The 18,726-nt window shown below is 51.8% G+C and overlaps 10 protein-coding genes across 10 annotated transcripts; 3 read left to right on the top strand and 7 right to left on the bottom strand.

The window, feature by feature from the left end:
* Positions 1-790: 790 nt before the first annotated feature.
* SEPMUDRAFT_135708 (uncharacterized protein) lies at positions 791-2,973 on the bottom strand (the record flags this gene model as incomplete). Its single annotated transcript, XM_016902726.1, has 2 exons — positions 791-2,836; positions 2,909-2,973. 2 exons carry the CDS (start codon positions 2,971-2,973, stop codon positions 1,219-1,221), a joined length of 1,683 nt encoding a protein of 560 aa, XP_016757385.1. The 3' UTR covers positions 791-1,218.
* Positions 2,974-3,669: 696 nt separating this feature from the next.
* Positions 3,670-5,069, top strand: SEPMUDRAFT_151356 (Metallo-dependent phosphatase). The gene is made up of 3 exons (XM_016906760.1): positions 3,670-3,784; positions 3,858-4,091; positions 4,245-5,069. Exons 1-3 carry the CDS (start codon positions 3,769-3,771, stop codon positions 4,955-4,957), a joined length of 963 nt encoding a protein of 320 aa, XP_016757384.1. The 5' UTR covers positions 3,670-3,768; the 3' UTR covers positions 4,958-5,069.
* Positions 5,070-5,907: 838 nt separating this feature from the next.
* On the bottom strand, positions 5,908-7,462 carry SEPMUDRAFT_120127 (uncharacterized protein; the record flags this gene model as incomplete). Its single annotated transcript, XM_016901573.1, has 2 exons — positions 5,908-6,031; positions 6,147-7,462. The coding sequence occupies 2 exons, from the start codon at positions 7,460-7,462 to the stop codon at positions 5,908-5,910; spliced, it is 1,440 nt and encodes a 479-aa protein (XP_016757383.1).
* Positions 7,085-9,816, bottom strand: SEPMUDRAFT_151355 (Redoxin). The gene is made up of 4 exons (XM_016906759.1): positions 9,458-9,816; positions 9,214-9,396; positions 8,598-9,158; positions 7,085-8,536 (listed from the first exon to the last, which is right to left on the bottom strand). Exons 1-3 carry the CDS (start codon positions 9,495-9,497, stop codon positions 8,863-8,865), a joined length of 519 nt encoding a protein of 172 aa, XP_016757380.1. The 5' UTR covers positions 9,498-9,816; the 3' UTR covers positions 7,085-8,536; positions 8,598-8,862.
* On the bottom strand, positions 7,557-7,898 carry SEPMUDRAFT_120126 (uncharacterized protein; the record flags this gene model as incomplete). The annotated part of the gene is made up of 1 exon (XM_016901572.1): positions 7,557-7,898. One exon carries the CDS (start codon positions 7,896-7,898, stop codon positions 7,557-7,559), a length of 342 nt encoding a protein of 113 aa, XP_016757382.1.
* SEPMUDRAFT_120125 (uncharacterized protein) lies at positions 8,377-8,747 on the top strand (the record flags this gene model as incomplete). The annotated part of the gene is made up of 2 exons (XM_016901571.1): positions 8,377-8,585; positions 8,693-8,747. The coding sequence occupies 2 exons, from the start codon at positions 8,377-8,379 to the stop codon at positions 8,745-8,747; spliced, it is 264 nt and encodes an 87-aa protein (XP_016757381.1).
* Positions 9,817-10,724: 908 nt separating the features above from the next.
* SEPMUDRAFT_110777 (uncharacterized protein) lies at positions 10,725-11,084 on the bottom strand (the record flags this gene model as incomplete). Its single annotated transcript, XM_016900869.1, has 1 exon — positions 10,725-11,084. The coding sequence occupies one exon, from the start codon at positions 11,082-11,084 to the stop codon at positions 10,725-10,727; it is 360 nt and encodes a 119-aa protein (XP_016757379.1).
* Positions 11,085-12,562: 1,478 nt separating this feature from the next.
* Positions 12,563-13,939, bottom strand: SEPMUDRAFT_71818 (Di-copper centre-containing protein). Its single transcript, XM_016909955.1, has 2 exons — positions 13,600-13,939; positions 12,563-13,514 (listed from the first exon to the last, which is right to left on the bottom strand). Exons 1-2 carry the CDS (start codon positions 13,871-13,873, stop codon positions 12,793-12,795), a joined length of 996 nt encoding a protein of 331 aa, XP_016757378.1. The 5' UTR covers positions 13,874-13,939; the 3' UTR covers positions 12,563-12,792.
* Positions 13,940-14,737: 798 nt separating this feature from the next.
* SEPMUDRAFT_151352 (PI31_Prot_Reg-domain-containing protein) lies at positions 14,738-16,166 on the top strand. Its single transcript, XM_016906758.1, has one exon. It carries the CDS (start codon positions 14,768-14,770, stop codon positions 15,890-15,892), a length of 1,125 nt encoding a protein of 374 aa, XP_016757377.1. The 5' UTR covers positions 14,738-14,767; the 3' UTR covers positions 15,893-16,166.
* A 108-nt stretch (positions 16,167-16,274) lies between these two features.
* SEPMUDRAFT_151351 (cell division control protein) lies at positions 16,275-18,665 on the bottom strand. The gene has a single exon (XM_016906757.1). The coding sequence runs from the start codon at positions 18,635-18,637 to the stop codon at positions 16,319-16,321; it is 2,319 nt and encodes a 772-aa protein (XP_016757376.1). The 5' UTR covers positions 18,638-18,665; the 3' UTR covers positions 16,275-16,318.
* Between the last annotated feature and the right edge of the window lie 61 nt (positions 18,666-18,726).

The raw sequence follows: 18,726 nt of genomic DNA, 5'->3' as shown, positions 1-18,726 counted from the left end.
TTACAATTCACTCCTCGCGGGCCTCCCGATTTGATGTTCAACAAGCGACAGAGTTGCTTGCCCGAATGTCCTGATGGAGTAAGCAACAGCAGCAGCAGCAGCAATTCCTTTTTTCCTCCAAAAAAAAAATCTCAAGAGTGAAAAAAAAAAAAGGAAACAGTGCTAACACACCACCCCACAATTTAGACTCTAGTCGTATGTTACTGCGGAACAGGAGCGATTTGTATGGGAGGAGAATATGTTTCTTGCGTAAGTATTTTTTTCCCCTCATATACCCACCCATCCCCCAGATACACTTGTGCAGGTATCCAGAAATAACATTCATGCACTAAACAAAAATTTACCTTTTGTACTAATTTGCTTGCTTCATAGTAAACAACCAACGATCAAACGTGGCGGGGAGTGTGCTTGGACGTACGTTTCCACACAGCACTTTGAAACAGGACCTTACCTTACCTTACCTCACCTCACCTCAAACGTCTCTCACCACCAACAACAACTACAACTAAAAGATTCCCATCTCAACTCTTTCGTTCCGTCTTCTGCTTCCACTACATGTACCTTACCTGAATCTCCATCTTGCTGGAATTGGCCAATGTGATGCTCCTCCTCTCATTTCTTCTTCTTCGAGCACGACCATGAGCACTTTGGCATAGGGCGAACAGACAGATAGACAGACAGCATACTGTATTAGTGACTTGCTGTGATGAGCTTTATCCACGCTCTGGGGATCTGAGACAGGTCGTATACTGAACAACGAATTCATCATCGCGGACTTTGTATTACGTAGGGTAGTTTCTGTGCTATCAGTCTGGGATATCGCGCTTCGCGATGTACACCAGAAGTGATCTGTACACACCATGTGCCGAATCAGAATGCAGTGTGCCACCTCCTATACACCCAGGACTGGGAGGGATCTTCTGCATGTTTCCTCGCCCTTCGACGCGTCACCCGGAGGATATATTGCATATGAGCAGTATCCAAGATGGCTGCCCAGTCTTTCACTTCCCTAGCATACGGCGGGCCAGGATCGCATCGCCACACCTGCTGCTTGTCCCATACCTTCGCGAGAAAATGATGTGTGAGGGATGGACTCCGAAGTTGGGGGCGAGACTTGGATATGCTATCGATCTCGGCGTGTCTGACGTATCTGCGTGTGGTGACGTGTCCTCGCTCGCCAGCGAGTTTCCGTATTGAACACCGAAGTTGTGATAGATGCTATCTGTGGTTCGGCTGGCATGGCTTCGGCCGCTTGGGGGTATCGTCATCAGACTGCTGTGCTCCGGCTTGGGAGTCGGCATAGCTTCTCTTGCGTGTACTATCGCGTTGCCAGCGCTGTGGTCTTGGCGTGGCGTCTTCATCCGGTTCCCTATCTTCGTCGTGCGGCTGAAGTGTATTTGCACCATGAATGTGAGTGACGCGATGCTTGATCGCACCCAAAGCTTCCGATCCTTCTGCTATAGAAGGCTGTTGTATGTGATGGTGATTTGAGTGAACACTGGAGACGGAGCTCTCTCGGCTATGACGGGTCACAACGCTCGTCGGGGGCGGTCCAAATGCAGGTCCTGGAGTCTGATACACCGTTTTTGGAGAACCGCTCACTCCGAGTGCGGCGAGGATGTCGTCTTGAACCGGATCATGTATAGCTGGGAGCATTTTGGGGCGAACGGTGTTGGTTGTCGACGATTGTCGGCGGCTGTGGGGCTGTACCGATCCGTGTCGAGTATGTGTGACAGACCCGGCCCTGCTGTGAGCTACTGATCCAGCTCGTGAGTGTGTAATGGAGCCAGCTCGGACCTGGTTGATAGAACCAGCTCGACAATGAGCCACCGAGCCAGCACGAGAGCGCGCCATAGAGCCAGCACGAGAGCGTCCCACTGATGCGTACCGACGGTTAGCACGAGACATTACTGCATCGAAGTCGTCCACCGCATTGAACTGCCCACCAAACTCTTCGGGGCGCTCTGTACTCCTCCGAACGGAACCTTCGTGCTGATCATGTTCCATCATATGACTGTGACTACTCGCTCGAGACTCTGGTCGTGCAGGAGTGGACGCCCGTGTGAGGGCAGGTGTTGGGGAGCGCGGTCCCGCTGCCCACTCAGCGTCGAATTGTTCCTTGTAGCGGGCGAGCAAATCAGATATACTGATCAGCTTGTTGCACGTTTTGGGAAACTCTTTAAAGATGACACTGCTTTTGAGGTCATGCCACGCGTCGGTCTGTCTCACGCTCAGAAGTGCTTCCTCATCAACGCACAGAGCAGATACGCCTTCTCGATGAGGTGCCGAGACAGCGCGAGGTGCAAGAGCTTCCAGTTCAGCTTCCCTGAAAGTGCATGGCAATGCAGATCTGGAAGGCAGGGGCGCCTTGTGTTCGATGATGCCAAGACTCAAAGAGGCGATGATCTGCTCAGGATGGCGCGCATAGTAGCACTCTTCGTCAAATTCGTGCTCTAGAGCGTTGTCGTTGACATTGAGGTCCTGAGGCGACAAGAGATCACCATTACCGTCGAGATCAGAATTCGGTACGGTGGGCACAGAGTAACGTCGGTCTGGAACCATGGCCTGTGCTGGTGCTTGCCAGGCAACATGCGGCGCATAATCGTGGTAGCCCGGCAGGTGGCTGGGTGGGGCCTGAGCATAGGTCTGCGGCGTCGAATAACCAGTCTGTTGATTTGGGAGATAGGTCGGCTGGGTATAGCTTTGTCCTGACCACACTGGCGACTGCCCATAAGGTGGAGTTGGAAGCTGCTGAACGGGCGGAACGTACCCTGGAGGTGGCGGATATCGCGTTATGATTGGATTACCTCTGACTTTCTTTGCGGGAGGAGGACCACTGCGTGTGTCAGCCGGAGGCAGAGAATGAAAATATGCCAGCAATGTGAGGGGAATAGAAGAGGCTACATACCCGCCGCCATATGAAGCCGAGTGGCCATGTCTCGGGCGCTGATAACCCGTCGAACCGGCGTCCATTTGAAGGAGAGAGAAAGTGCAGTATCTTTCTTGTGAAAGAAGAGCCCTCGGATAGAGGGCTGGGGAAATGCAAGCAGAGAAGCTGAAGGCGATGACGCAGAGAGCGTGCTGCCAAAGAGAAGTTCTGATGCGGAAGAGACAGAGAGAGGGGGGGGAACAGAGAGCGGAGTAGAGAGAGGGGGGGGGGGGAGAGAGAGATGTTCTTGGCGTGTAAAGAGACAGCGGAGCGGAAAATTGCCTTCTGTGTACTGCTAAGATGTTGGTGCTGCAGTTCTTGTGTTATTTGCCTTGGAGCGGAGACGAGCAAACAGGCCAAGTGCTATCAGCATGCAATCATCTCGAGTGGCTCAAGGAAGTCGAGGCCCCTGTGTTGTTGTCCCAGCGGTATAGAGAAAAGTCGGCTGGGAGGTCGTAGGGGTGAAGAGTAACCGATTTTGTTGTTGTTGTTGACGACGTTTGGCCCACAACAACAACAACCCTGTCCCTGTCGAATTAGAACTAGCCTTTCCGGCTCAGGGTCCGACTTCCAGATTGAATCAACGACACCCGCAGCGGCAAAAGCGCACCCCCCAACCACTACCACTACCACTACCACCACCACCACCACCACCACCTCCTCCACACATGTCCTGAATCAGCACTGTCTGTCCATTCGCTCTTGATGTGTTGATTCATGACGATGTTGGCTGCCAGCATTCTTGCGCTCCTCCCGCTGTATGAAGCTCGTCCGTCCTGAGAAATACCGCTCCCACGTCCGCTCGCGCTGCGGACTCATCCCCTTGCGGCAATTGAGCAATGCCTGGCCTGCCCGGTATGCACCCACTCTCGGCGACAGCAAGGTCGCGGGACGCTCATGTTACGGTATGCGCTGACGAGCCGTGTAGCCAGCGTGGACCTTGACGAATGCATCAGCCGACTCTACAAGAAGGAGCTTCTCGCCGACTCGGTCATTGAAGCGATATGCGCCAAAGCCAAAGAGCTGCTGATGAAAGAGAGCAATGTCGTGCACGTACAGTCACCAGTCACGGTGGTCGGGGACATACATGGCCAGTTCTTTGACATGATTGAGATCTTTCGCATTGGGGGATACTGTCCCGACACCAACTACCTCTTTCTCGGTACGTCCCGCCGTCCAGTCGCCCCCGCCCGACTCGAGCATGAGCATGAGCATCAGCATCAGCATGAGCGTGGCATGGCGTGGCATGGCCGTGTGTGGAAAGGCAAGAGCAAGAACACCAACAAGAGCCGAGTCTGACCACAAGCAATCACAGGCGACTATGTCGATCGAGGGCTGTTCAGCATCGAAACCATCTCACTGCTGGTCTGCCTCAAGCTACGCTACCCCGAGCGCGTCCATCTAATCCGTGGGAACCACGAAAGTAGAGGCGTGACACAGTCATACGGCTTCTACACCGAGTGCAGTCGAAAGTATGGGAACCCTGCCGTTTGGCACTACTTCACCGACATGTTCGACTACCTCAGTCTGTCTTGCGTCATTGACGATAAGATCTTCTGCGTTCACGGTGGCTTGAGTCCGAGCATACACAGCATTGACCAGATCAAGATCATCGACCGGTTTCGAGAAATACCACATGAAGGACCCATGGCTGATTTGGTCTGGTCGGACCCGGACGGCGAGCGTGATGAGTTCAGTCTGAGCCCACGAGGAGCCGGATACACATTTGGGGCGCAAGTGGTCAAGAAGTTTTTGGAAGTGAATAGCATGAACCACATTCTCCGCGCACATCAGCTGTGTAATGAGGGGTATATGGTCATGTTTGACGATCGCCTCTCGACAGTCTGGAGTGCACCAAACTATTGCTACAGATGTGGGAATCTGGCATCGGTACTGGAAGTTGGGCCGGGGGGCGAGCGAAAGTGGAACGTTTTTGACGCTGCACCGGAGAACGAAGCGCACAGGGTGGAGCAACAGAACCAGCAACAGCATGCGGGCAACGATCCAGTGCGAGACTACTTCCTCTAGATGATTGAAGTACATAGCGGGTAGGCGTCTGACTTTGCTGGGGCCGCTTGCATTTTCAAGATACCAATGTGTATATGGGGCCATCAAGTACGTATACAGCATCTTTGCACCTCGTCCTCGTTATGCGATTTCCGCCAGCTGCCTTCAGTCCCCGTCCAAGGTTGCCTTCCATAGTTATTCCTCTGAAGTCTCAGACGGATCGCACGGGTTTTGATCGGGCACTTGATCTCTGACGCGTCCAGACTCTTTCTGCCAAGTCTCCTACTACGCCGCGACGCTTGGCACGACAGCCCCCGAAGCGACGCTTACCTTACCTCCTAGGTGCCTAGCCCAGCCTCAGCCTCTCCCCACAAGGACTTTTAGTACACAGTCCTCCCACAGCCGTTCGATAGTCCATCCGCACACCCCTGTCCAGCGTATAGGAGGACGTGTTTTTTGATTCTCACCGGGGTCAAAATCGTGAAACACCTTTGTTTCGCCGCTTGCAAGGTGTAATTACTCCACTTTTTGATCCTCGCTAGGTATTCTGCACCTAAAGTCCGGGAACTTATACCTCTTGGGTAATTTTCAAGGTGCGGATAGACTATCGAACGGCTGTGGAAGGACTCTGTACCCTCGCTTGAAAGCTACTGCGAACCCAAAGTCACACTATCAAACCCATATATCCTACAAACATGCCTGCTACTTTATAAGAGCCAGCCAGCCAGCCTACTAGAATACAACCTCCTTTCTTTCTTACAAGCAGAGAAAAAAAAAATGAGCCTAGATGGCCTAAGAACGCGCCCGCGAGTAAAAAAGCCCGCAAGATAATATTCTAGGTATTAATGAATTTAATGTCTTATCAAAAAAAATCTAATACATTCAAAAGGAAGCTTGCTGCTGCAGTCGAGACTACATAGGTACTAGGTACTCTCCTCCCTTCAGGACGGGCTTGCAAATCAGGAATAGTCTCAAGGTATCTGTTCCGCCAAATTCCTCAAATCCGAAGCTCGTTTCTGTACAGCTTCCAAAACGGGTTCACCCAATTTGACAGTTTCTTCCCATGTTAAAACGATGGATTGGCGGAGTTTATGGCTAGAAATTTTCACAATCACAAATTAGTAGCCATTCAAAAACCCGCAACATTACGTGTGAGCAGCAACAGCAAGAGCCAAAAAAAAAAATAAGAAGAAAGAGAAAAGATACTCACCCCCTCCCATCTCCAACTTTGACCAGAGCCGGAAAAACGACAAATTCATCCGCCATCAGCGTGGACCAAGCGAATTCCCATTCGGTTCTCGAACTAAACATCAATCGAAATCCCAAGCGTGTAGTTGCTGCCACGACGTTTTCTAAATCGCGGACGCGAGCTCCGCCGTAGCCTGTGGCGATGTAGGGTTGCAGGAGGCAGACGAGGGTTGTGATGAGGTCTTCGTGAGGGGTGGTGGTGGTGGTGGTGGTTTCGTTTGGGGGGGTGTGGGGATGAGGGTTAGTTACTGCTGCTGCTGCTGCTGCTGCTGAGGAGGAGGAGTGTGGTGGTGAGGAGGAGGAGAAGGGTGGTGATGATGATGATAGATTGTGGTGAGGAGGAGCGTGAATGGGAGGAAATAATTTTCCGGAGATTTCTCTCCATTTTGCAAAGAGGATCCGGTTGTCGGGTTCTTCTTGTAGTGCTGCTGCATTCGTGGGAGCAATAGTGGTAGTGCTAGTACCATGAGGTAGAGGAGGAGAAGAAATCACACGATTACTAGCCCCACTTCCCGGATTTGAATTCAAGGGTAAAGGTTTCCTTGTAACTTCCAATCTCTTCTTCTTCGCTTCCTCATCCATCATCATCATCGTCGTCGTCGTCATCATCTTTCCCGACGAAACATCCTGTCGACGTCGCGACATCGCTTGCGCGCATTGCACCAATTCGGGAGGTAAAAGTGTTCTTTCAATGGGTGCGTCGAGTTGGATAAATCGGAAGAGTGACCATGCGATCAGCAATCGGATGGCTTCGTGTCGGGTTTCTGGCGTTTGGAGGAGGGAGTCCATGGCGATGGCATCGAGTGGCGCGGTGGGACCGAGGAGATCGTCAAGGGTGGAGAGGTTGGTGTCACACGAAGCGCTTTTGAGGGCGACTTCATCTTCGATGGGTCGGAGATTGTAGTACAGTTCGGCGTGGCCTTTGATTGCAATGTTGAGATTGACGAATTCTTGGCGAACTTCTTGGTCGAGGGTTTCAATGGTAGCTATGGAAGAAGAGCTGGAATCGAGGGAACTAACAGGAGAGTTTTGTTGTTGTTCGGGCGTCGAGAGGATTCTTTCAGGATCGATGGGTCCGCCTCGATGAGACCGAGATGCTTTCTCTCCGAATATCGACTCTTCGAGGTTCCCATCCTCGCCATCTGCCCCTCTAGCAGGCCTCTTTTTGAGAATGTATCTATGTCCACCCAGCAGATCCACCACCAGACCACAGATGAGGATTCCAGCAATGAGGCTTCCCATCGCGATCCCCACTGCCGCGCCCGTCGAAACAGTCATGATTGTGTCTCGTTGTCGTCGCTACCTTATCATTCACTTGTTACAGACTGCGTACACACGGCTCGCTCCAGCGCAGTCTACCGGAGTTGGACCCTCAACACTTGAAGTCTTGTTGTGGCGCAGTCCGAAAAGAATCAGAACTGTCGCTGCTGTACGACGTTCTCGGTCGTCCCACACGACTGTACGATGCAGCTCGATTGTGACGAGGCGCAGGATGCGAGTGTCCGAATCGATCAAAGGGATCTCTTGCAACGTGGGTCGAACCTGGTGGTAGCGGAGGGCCGCCTACGCTCGAGTGTGTGTATGGTCTTTGCTGCGTCGGTCGGAGGCCACGCTGGTCGTCATTAAAATCTCGGTCGAAGATCGGTCGGTTCTTGTTCTTCTTCTTCAATTTGTTGAGGTTGTTGCGCCACCAGCGTTTCCAGGCAGAAGGCATCTTGAACAAGTAGAAGCGGACAATGATGAGTTGGCACAATTATAAAAAGAGCCCGGGATATACCTTATATTCCTATCGTACGAGGAATTACCGTCAGAAGGTCAACAAGGCCGAGAGAAGCAGGTTGCAATTTGGCAGGCAGCGTTTTCGTGTTGGATGTTATTAGATCATGGTGGTCTGTGAGCTGATGCAGATGCAGCTTTTGACGTGGATGGCAGCAGAAGAAGATGGCGGACGAGGGCGGTCAAAGGCAGACGGCGTGAAGAAGCAGATTATCTTATTGAGACGTAATCTGCCACTGACGAGGGCATCTCGTCGTCAGCAGTGTGGCAGAGGTAGCTGCCCAGGTTGATGGCGTTTCACCAACAAGGTTTGCAAGGGACGACCCAGTCTTCCGTGCCAAACTAGGCTGAAACTCAAGGCATCACCGGAGCTCATCTTCAACAAGACTGAAAACAGAAGTCATCAAAGGTTGATAATGGCATCAGGCATGTGGGAAAATGGACAGGTCGGTTCACGGAGACTTCAGGAGTCGTCCCACAAGATTTGGCCACTGTGTTGGAATCTGTCCGACGTTGCTCAAATGGCGGGCGACGAGTTGAAATCATCGAACAGCTGCCTGGCCGCCAAGAATGCAGCTGTCAAACGTCAGTTTCGTCAGGATCCTGGTGTACTTGTCGAGCTGGGGTCTGTACCAACAAGAACGATCTGCCTGCCGTCCTTGATAAATCGGCGATCGCCCCAATTATCGAGCTGATACGCAATTGTGTCCCACTGCTATGGTATTCTACCAGGAAACTCCAAGTGAGATGCGAATACCTGTACGAGAATGAGATTGGCAACTGCTAACCGCCCAGTCTAGACGCCTGCGCTTCTTTATCTATCCTCTATCGTCAGTCGAGTTCTCTGCCATAACTTCGTCAGCCTCGTTGGCGGTGCTTCTCTTCCGCACACAATTGCTCGCTCAGAGCTTCTCCAAGACGGCATCGACGCCAGAGACGCTGACCGTCTGGAGCTCGGTCTCGAAGCCAGCGTAAGTGACCTTGCCGTGGTCAATGATGGCAGCAAAGCGGCCGTTGCGGCTTGCGTCTCCTTGAGCGGTCCAGCCAATCTGCTTTGCCAGGTTCGTCTCCAGATCGCTGGCGAAGATTGTGAACTTGTTGTCCTCATCAGTGGAGCCGAGGTTGACCTTTTGCCAACCTGACATAACGAAGGCGTCATTAGGGGCTATGATAATGAGCTGCTCAACACCCTTCTTCTCTGCAGAGACGTTAGATGGAAGACCTGGGCGCAAAAAGGCACAACAGCGACTCACTGAGGTCTGCGATGTGTTCAATGTAGCGAGGAACGTGGTTGGCCGAGCAGGTGGGTGTGAAAGCACCTGGCAACGACACCAACACGACCTTCTTGCTGGCGAACTCCTTGTCGGTGTCGTAGGTGATGGGAAAACCACAGACTTTGGGGTCGGGGGTGGTCCATGCAATGTATTTGAACTTGACTGGTGAGCGTGTCAGACTTCACTTGCTCATGCTCCCATCTGATATTGTCACTCAGCTTACCGCCCTCTGGGAACTTCTCGCCGGCCGTGAGTCCAGACATGTTGATGCAGGGAGTGAGGTGTGGAGGGGTCGAAGGTGGGTTGTTGTTGTTGGAGATTCGCACTGAAGAGGCGGCGGCGGTGGTGGTGGAGGAGGAGGACGAGGTGGAGGAGGAGGACGAGGTGGTGGTGGTGGAGGTTGTTGTTGGTAGTTCTGTTGTTGTCGGAGATCGAAGAGTGGAAGAAGATGACACAGTGAGATTGGCCTCCCGTCTTTACACGTCACTTCTTCTCGAATGATCCACCGCAATGGAATGGTCCAATTTCAATGGTGTCGTCCGTTTCTCGAATGGGAGAAATAGCAGCGACGGCCGACTAAATGCCGCCACCGTCCAAAGCAGCATCGGGACAAGGATCACATCTTATCAACTCACAATCAGCCCACTTCGCACGCCGCCCCCTCGCTCTCCGATGCCGGACCCCCCTTTCAAACCTATCTCTATCATCATCAGGAGATATATCGGAACCTACATGTACCTACCTGACCTCGACCGAATACTCGAAGAAATTATCAGCCTCTTCCAAGAAAGAACACCTTGCGATCTACAGCCCATCGTAGCCTGCCCTAGCGAACGAATCAATCCTACACTCCAAAGCCTCCCCCTATTATCTACCACTACCCCATCATCTTCAAAGTTCAGTTTTCGCAGAATATGCAAGGTAAGCTCAGGCAAACACGAGTATGCCTATCAATCAACCATAGGTACTCACCTTGAGATTCCCCCGGCCCGCGCAAACCCCCCGCCGCGATAAGATAGACAAGACAAGAGGAGATATTTTGAGTTCCGTATTTAGATACTAGCATTTTTATCTTTGTTATAATGTGCGTTAGAGATAATGTATGTGTATGTATATGTGTATGTGTATAGTATCTGGCTGATTGGAAGAGGTTGCGCTGATTGTTTAATGATATAAAGGTATGTATGTACCTTATGTATGTGTTCCCGAAAGGTAAGTTTGAAGTTACCTACGTGACGTTTTGCGGAGAGATTGCTGGGGAGAGACTGTTGCGAGTGGGCTACCTAGGTTGCTTGGGGAAGGGTAAGTGTTTTCGTCTAGGAAGATGTATTAAGAGATTTTCCTTTTGTTAGGACTGAAGAGCAGGAGATACTCGAGTAAGGTAGGTATAGGGAATTCATCGGGTCAAGTAAAAATTTATAATCCCTATCTACACTTCCTCCCTCCCTCCCTCCCTCCAACGAAAACAAACCAAAAAAAACTACATGTAGCTAATACCCCCTCCCAGACTGATACAACAAAAACGCCTTCTTCGCCTTTCCCTTATAAGTACCACTATCATCATCATCATCATCATCATCCTTCTTCTTCTTCTTCACAATCCCCGTAGGTTTCGATCCCTCGCCCGGCTTTTTCTTATTCTTCTTCTCTCGAGCCTTTCTCTTTCTCTCTGCTTCTTCTTGTTCTTCTAATTCTCGCTCTTCAGAGCTCATGCCGTCATCGGGCGACGAGGCTGGACGGGTGCGAGGAGAGGTGCGAGGAGGAGATGTTGCTGGAGGAGCTTCTGTAGATGTTGTTAGCATATTTTGAATCTTGGGACTTTTTTTTATGTTGAGATACACAAGTACCATTTTGTTGCGATGCACCCGATGCTGGTGCTAGTGCTGCTGGTCCTGCTGCTGGTGCTGCTGGTCCTGCTGCTGGTCCTGCTGGTGCTGCTGGTGCTGCTGGTGCTACTGGTGCTGCTAGTGCTGCTGGTGCTGCTGGTCCTGCTTGTGCTGCTGGTGCTGCCTGCGCTGCCTGCGCTGCCTCATCATCATTTTCATCATCACTGTTCAAGTATATTACGCCTCTCTTTCCTCTTTTCTTAGCGGGTTGCATCTCTGTAGGTAGGTAGGGAGTCCTAGGATATATACTTCTCGTAGACGGTAGGTATCTTTACAGCACTACTGGGTACGCGTACTCGGGGATGCGTTATATTGTAGACATTGGATAGGACCAAGACTTTGGACAAAGCCTTTTTCGATGCTAGGAAGTGCCGGATTGGGTTAAAGAGCCCCATTGAATGAATGAGAATAGAAAGTAAGGGTACTGAGCTTGGATGCTTCTTTGTTATTACTCCCCGAATGCAGAGTGGCGAGTAGATCTCTAGAACATTATTGCAGTTGCGACGAATCACCGCACCGAGACTGATGACGATATCTCGATAGTCATCTGAAGGCCAACAGGTCCGCCTCGCTCATCATCGACTGCTTGCTTGCTGAGTAGGTCTTTTCCCAATTTGGTCCAATTGTCTGTCGATGATCGCAGCCTATAAGCACAGCGTAGTCAGTAGCGTGCTCCCGAGAAGCGCAGGAACCGGAGACCGTCTCTTGCGCGTCAAGACTGCCTGACATTCGATCCAGATTGTATACCGTAGGTCACTTTGTATAGGTCCGTCCATCCAAGTACGAAAGACTCCACCTAAGGTCCGAAGTCGAATAAGGCCCTCAGTACAACATCGCGAAGATCCATCTCCACAACCTCTATCAGGGATGTCCAAACCAAATTGCCGCTAGCCGGTTCGAAGATCCCGTCTTCCAGAATACATATATCAGTCCATCTTTTCTCATCCCCATCTCTGCCACAAGAGCCTCTACTCGATGAACAGAAAAACCGCAATATGCAGCCCCTCGAGTGAGATAGCATCCTAAGTAGTGTAAGGAGTCTGCCGGGTCGCTCGCTTATAGCCATTTTGCGGAATTTACCCTTTTCGACATTTCATATTGATAGCTTGATTGTGTTTAGGAGGACAAGGTCCAAAAAAGAGAAGCGAAGGAAGCAAAAGCTTGAAGTCTCGAAAGGTAGTTGCTTTTTGCGGTATTACCTAGAAGGTACCTGAACTGGAAAGGTCCTGTGTATACGTTTGCTAAGGTATAATAGTAGCTAAGCAGCGGTGGCGAAGTCGTTTGTAGTATTGTAAGGGATAGTAAGCAGCGAGAAGACAGGGCAGGTAGGAGGTATTGAAGGCAATGTCAATGATGCCAAGAAGTCTTGGCGTACTCGTCTGATTTGCGGATGATACATAAAGTATTCCCGATCACTTGTTGTACGATCTCCTGATTCTCCTCTCATGCGGGCCGGACACTACATATATTTCCTCCCGCTCTTCGTTCTTGCTCTCTTGCATCGGATGTGAACATGGCCAGTCGGGGTCGCTGGCACATAAAGAAGTCAAACCGTGAGTGAGTAGTAAAGATCGCAAGGACTGTCGTGCAAGCGAGATTAAAAACACGAAGTCTGTACTATTCAACCCAGACCTCTCTCTCCCTTCCGATGACACGATCTCTCTCTCTCTCATCAATACCCATAACAAAACCCCCCAGCAGTCGTACTCATCACATCCTTCACCCTCACATCCTTCGCCAACCCCATCATAGGCAAAACATCATTCAAACTCGCCTTGGACCCATCCGAATTATTCCCCCCAAACATCACAGCTCGAGCCTTCAAATCCGCCTGTCGCCACTGCTCCCACAATCGATCAATTTGCGCATGATGCACAAAAAACATAGGATCATTTGGACTCGTCGAAGGGCCCATATCGCCGCTGATTCCCTGATGGACTGCTCCATGCGGACCATTCTCGAGCGCCTGCCAGAAATCGACAAAAGTTGTTTTGGCTGTGATATTCGCCATTACGGCGGGAGCGTATGCCGCGCCTTGCATTCGCCCGATTCCATCGGGCGGGTTTGAGCCGATGCCGTCGTTCCAGGCGCGGTTGAGGCAGTGTGGTTCGACTGTGGTTTGGCGGTATGTGGGACGGAGATTTTTGAAGGGGCCGTCTGTGACGCAGCGGATTAGAGGGCCGGGTCGCGCTGGCGATTGAAAACCTGTCCCGTTGCCATTGCCGCCGAAGCCGGAGGTCGGTGACCAGATGGGGGATTTGCTCGGTGCGGCGTTGTCTTGTACCCAGTCCCAGTAGGGGAAGGGGCCGGTGTAGGTGCAGTCGTTGCGGAGGGCGGATTCGTAGATGGAGGTGAAGTAGCGATGCCAGGGAAGGAATTTGGCGTTGAAGTGGACTGGAGAAAGAGTTAACTATGTTGTCATGGGGAATGAAGAAAGGATAGGAGGATCATATCGACGTGTGCGTGTGTGGTGACTTACTCTCTGTGTTCAGGTGAGCGTGTACGTATGCAAAGTCTTCATATAGACTTGTTTTTAAGCCCAGGCGAGAAGGCTTCGTTGTCAAGCATTGTACGGCTTTGATATAGGTCGTCTTTTGTGCCTGTGAGAGTGCTCGCCACTCGGGTCGTTTTGAAGGATTCGTGCATGATGATGATGATGAGTATGATGCTGGTGGTGTTGCGGGTACCGCAGCAGCTTCGACAATGGCCAAGTAACTGGAAAGTAGGACACAGACACTATTGAGTAGCATCATCTTGTATATCCTGTCGTGCCCAATATTGAATTGTGGTATTGATCAGTGTGTATGTATATACAGCAGATGCTGATGGAAGACTCTTGAACTTGACCTTTCGCAGCGCAAAGTGATAGGTTTATATCTCTATACCACATACCCGTCAAGACTACTTACCGCTTCTATGACTATGGGTGGCGAAAAAAACAAAAGTCTCGACAAGTTCTTGTTGCTTCTAGGCTTGGAATACGAGAGACATACATATTTCGATTTGGGAATGCCTAAATTTAGGGCAGGACGGGACTTAGCGTGAAGTTGTATACAGGTACAGAGGTACTGTATAGCGCTATCGGCCTCTCTCTTCGGCTCACCGATCTCAATCGTCGACGGATATAGGGGTAGAACTGTGTCTTTCTTGCTGATTTCATGAAACTTCAAGTGAAGTCTCTTGCCTCTGCAGATACAGGCGAGCAAGTAAAGGTATAGAAATGCGGTCAAGAGAGGAACGAACGGGCCTGCGATGAACAGACATTCCATCAAAAGGAGGCTGAGAGCATCGGTAATGCACGGCATTTGGAATAACCTGGTAGGATCTTGACTGAAATGGTGGGAGGCCGATGTCGAGGAGAAGCCGGGAGCTGTATCGGCTTCTTTCCGCTGGAGATGCCGTATTTCGGGTTGAAGATGTTTGCGGCGTAGGCGGACCTTGTAGGAGGTAGAGGGTAGACATCCGGGCGGAGCGAGAAGAATGCCAAGACTCGTACTGATTTAAGCTTACTTCTAAACACGTTCATGCTTTGTCAGCCTTTCAACTTGACTTCCAGCTTGCATCCATCATCGACACCACCACTGTGAACCACCCAACATCATCCTCCTCTTCCGCCACGACAGGTCCAGAAGAGATACGCAACGAACATGTCTGACATTCCCCCAATCAACGCGCTCTCAGGCAGCACCATCTCGAAATACATGCTCGCATCGTTCCCCGCCAACGCCTCCCCACAACTGCGCAACGCCTACGATGCCATCGCTCTCGCTGCACACGCTTCCATGCTGGCTGTCGGCTTCCGACTAGTAGGACTCGGGGAGGAACACCGCGTTGAAGCAAGCTCAGACCACGACTCGCCGCAGCCTCTACCAACAGAATGGAACGCATCGAGTGGCAGCTATGCCTTCCGCTACAAGCACGGCCAGAGCAGCATGGAATTCCTAGTGAAAGTCTCCAGAATGGGCAACAAAGCCATCATCATGGCCATGGGAGTACCCGATGATCGGACACATACTACAGAAGTGAAAGCGGACGAGTACGTCAGTGCTGGGAATCTCCCGCTAGAGCTTGCAGAAGACCAGGAAAAGGACCAGAAATCCGATGCTATAATTTCAACTTTCATCAACGTTGGTCGACTGAGCGACTTTGGATCCCTCATGCGAGTCAAGCTCATTCAAAAGTTGGTGCCCAGTATGCAAAAGGAAGGTTACGAGGAAACGCGCGAAGAAGAAGACCAGGCAGCGACAGGAAGCAGGCAACAGCCAGCACCCGGACGAGAAGGAAACCAGCCTCAATATGACCCGCTCCGAGAACAGCGAGATCCACCTGCAAGGCCTTATCCACTGCAAGATCCTCTCGTACAGCCCAGAAGAGGTCCCCTTCCCGATCCCATGCCAGGTTTCGACGACGAATACGAAGTGAATGGCCCTCCACGAGGAATGGGTCCACCCGGTGGTGGGCTAGGCAGATTCGGCGATCGCGATCTCTACCCACAAGGACTCGGGCCGTACGACCCCATGCGTGGTGGCGTCGGTCCTGGTCTCGGAGGCGGTTTCGGTGGCGGAGGCATGCATCCCACATTCGACGACCCGCTCTTCGCTGGCCAAGGCCAACAAGGCGGACGTCGAGGACAAGCCCCGCCAGGTGCGAGATATGATGATCCATTCGGCCCAGGATCCGGAGGACAAGGCGGTGGCCATCCTCGTGGAGCGGGTATGGGTGGTAGACCACCCAACCCATTTGGAGGATTTGGCGATGGTGATTTCATTTAAAAGAGCATAGCAGCAGCAGCAGCATGAACCTATCTACTTTTCTCTTTAAGTTTGGAAGAGCAAAGTAGCATAGTTTCTTTTTGTTTTGTTTTTGTACGAGTAGGAAAGGCGATGAGAAGACGAGCAATGCCAGCGACGAGACAACGACTCACGAACGAAGAAAGTATTTGACGAAAAGGGCATAGGAGACTTCCAGTATCTCCATCACAACAACAGTCCAGTGTCTTGTAGATAGTTAGGTGCCTGTCAATCACCAAGGTACTTTACAGATTCCATACTAGTATCAGAGCTTGACGTAAAATGTCATATGCAGAATGAGCTACCTACCTAGGTACCTAGGCCAGAAGCAATTATCAATCATACCTAGAGAAGCGAACGAAGCGCTTATTGTCTACCAAGGTACCATCTTTGTTACCTAGTAAACGTTCACTTCCGCCGTAAACCCTCCAACTCATCCTTTCTCTCCCGAAACACATCTTGCGCCTCCCTCTCCCTTCGACTCACAAAGCCTACTTCCTCTCTCAATTTCTCCAATCTACCCACGATGCCAGCTTCCTCTGCCACAATTTGTGCCTGACCCACCATCTGCTGTAATTTCACCTTTTCCAACGCTTCGGCAGCCTGACTGATTTTCGTCCTCAATAGTTTGCTTCGATTGATGTAGCCTCCGTGCAATTTCCCCAACTTCTTCTCGAGTACACTCCCCTTTTCGGAAATTTGCTGGATGGTCTCTTGGATGGTATCGAATGCTTCGGTGCAAAGTTGTTCTTCGTCGACTTCGTCTTCGGCATAACCGGCCAGACCGGGAAGGATGATAGGACTGGAGTGAGCCTTCTCCCAAGCGGCCGCAAAGGCTGAGCCGAATTGTGCACGATCGGAATCTTGTCCCATTTCGAGAATGACTTCCATTTGGGCGCGTTGCATCAGATCTTCAGAATATCTCGGAATACGCGGAGGTTTGCCACCAGTGAGGTGAGATCCGCCAAATAGCTTGGCATCATTGGCGATGAGGTGAGCAGCTTCTTCTGCTACACTGCGTTGAACTGGATTGACAATGGCTTGAGCGGATTTGCGAAGAGCGGTGATGTCGACTACTTTAGGACGGGGCAGACCTTTTTGCACGACTTGCGTTTGGCGCTTAAAGTCGGCCAGATCTTGAGCTCGCTTGAGTTCGGCATTGCGCGCATCACGGACCGAAGCATCTTCTGCTGCTAATTGCGCGGCGTGGGCGATTTCGTCACGCTCTTCTGGGAGGGCCTCGAGTTCAAATTCGGTCTGTTGCGGTTTGGGGAGGGAGGCAAGTTTGCCACGTAGAGAACTGCGAGAAGCCTGCTGGGCGAGCCGGATATCTCGAGGGGTTTGCGAGACGAGCTGCATGGAGCCGTCTTCCTGGTTTAGGCGGAAGCTGTCTCGAGGTGTCCGCATCGGGGTAGCTCCGACTGAGCCGTTCTGGAGACGAGCAGGTGTGGCCATGGGGTTTGGAGTACGCAGAACTTGCTTCGAAGGAGCCGCACCATCCAAGCCTGTGCCAGCTTCCGAAAGCTCTGCATTCTCTCCTCCCAGCAGAGCGGATTGTTCTTCAGTCCGAAGTCGTGCATTGCGTAGTTCGGCCTGGATGCGGTCCTCTTCTGGAGCTGCTCGAGGAGTGCGGAGAGGTGTGGCTCCGACCATGTTGTTGGAATAATTGCTGATCAGGCCTCGAGTCGCATCGTTCTCGCTGCTTTCCGCCAGTTGATGCGCCCGCTCCCCAGACATGCCCATCTTGACGATCTCTTCCAGTTCACCCTCACTAACTTGGGGCGCGGGCAACACCAGTCCCCTGCGCTTGCTACTCTGCTCTGCCTCTCTCAGACGTTGCTGTTGTGCCGTCTTCAAGTGTGCAGCGTGAGCACTCGCACCACCATCATCCTTCCGCCTCTTTGACTGTTGCTCGTTCGGATCCTGTCCGTCGCCCTTGCGCTTATTCGCCAATTGCTGTTTTCTCGGGTCGAACATTTCCCGCTCATGCTCGTTCGCAGCCATTTCTTCCTGTGTGTCAAAGAAGCCAGGCGCGGGAGCCTTTTCGAATGGAATGTCCGCATTGTAATCCATCTGGCCCTTCTTCCTCGTCGTGACTTTGACATTGATACCCGAAGCCTTCAGCTCGCGTCTCTTCTGCAGCACGGCCAGTCTACGACTCTCTTCCAGCTGTCTCTCTCTGGCCTTTCTCTTCGCTTTCTTACCCTGCGTATTGGCCAAGCGAGCTCGAGCCTCAGACAGCATCTCCTTCTCGTCCTCATCTAGATCGATGGTGTCCGGTCGAGCAGGCTTGCTCTCCGGATTTGGATCCAGTTCTCCAGGTCGCAGCCTCCGCACGTCGTCTGCGCTAGGTGCCTTTGTCTCGCCGCCGTCGGGACCTGCCAGTCCAAACTCAGAGCTCTCTCGCGCCTCGGCCTCGTCTAGCAGTTTCTGATATCGCTCGAGACATTGTGTCGCTGTCCGGCCAACGATGGGGGCGATCGTGCGCCATTGCGTGGGCATCAGCTTGGCCAGATGTAGCAGCTTCTCGTCCTCCTCGCGACTCCATTCGATCTTCTTGATGCCCGGGTCGATCCATTCAGTCCATCGTGCTTTGCACTGTTTGGCGGTTTTGCGCGCGAGGAGCGATGAAACTCGCGCCCACTGGTTCAGCCCATATTTGGAGACGGCCGCCTTAAGGATCTCGTCCTCGATATTCGTCCACACTCCTCCTTTGACGACCGGCATATTGCTGAGTTGGCTATGGTGAAAGTAGTGGGTGGCAGCAGGGGCAGTCTCGCGTTCGTAGTGAAGTGGAACTGTGGAATCGAAGAAGT

Source organism: Sphaerulina musiva (assembly GCF_000320565.1).
Source record: "Sphaerulina musiva SO2202 unplaced genomic scaffold SEPMUscaffold_10, whole genome shotgun sequence".
In the NCBI taxonomy this organism is placed as follows: domain Eukaryota; kingdom Fungi; phylum Ascomycota; class Dothideomycetes; order Mycosphaerellales; family Mycosphaerellaceae; genus Sphaerulina; species Sphaerulina musiva.
The sequence above is the reverse complement of the archived record's forward strand: the minus strand, read 5'-3'. Positions and strand labels throughout refer to the sequence as shown.

Coding starts and splice junctions, on each gene's coding strand:
- SEPMUDRAFT_151356 (XM_016906760.1), top strand. Junction 4,092..4,244: donor CACCAACTACCTCTTTCTCG/GTACGTCCCGCC, acceptor AAGCAATCACAG/GCGACTATGTCGATCGAGGG.
- SEPMUDRAFT_151355 (XM_016906759.1), bottom strand. CDS start 9,497: ATGTCTGGACTCACGGCCGGCGAGAAGTTCCCAGAGGGCG. Junction 9,397..9,457: donor CGAGAAGTTCCCAGAGGGCG/GTAAGCTGAGTG, acceptor CACGCTCACCAG/TCAAGTTCAAATACATTGCA. Junction 9,159..9,213: donor TGAACACATCGCAGACCTCA/GTGAGTCGCTGT, acceptor ACGTCTCTGCAG/AGAAGAAGGGTGTTGAGCAG.
- SEPMUDRAFT_71818 (XM_016909955.1), bottom strand. CDS start 13,873: ATGATGCTACTCAATAGTGTCTGTGTCCTACTTTCCAGTTACTTGGCC. Junction 13,515..13,599: donor CGCTCACCTGAACACAGAGA/GTAAGTCACCAC, acceptor CTCTTTCTCCAG/TCCACTTCAACGCCAAATTC.
- SEPMUDRAFT_151352 (XM_016906758.1), top strand. CDS start 14,768: ATGTCTGACATTCCCCCAATCAACGCGCTCTCAGGCAGCACCATCTCG.
- SEPMUDRAFT_151351 (XM_016906757.1), bottom strand. CDS start 18,637: ATGCCGGTCGTCAAAGGAGGAGTGTGGACGAATATCGAGGACGAGATC.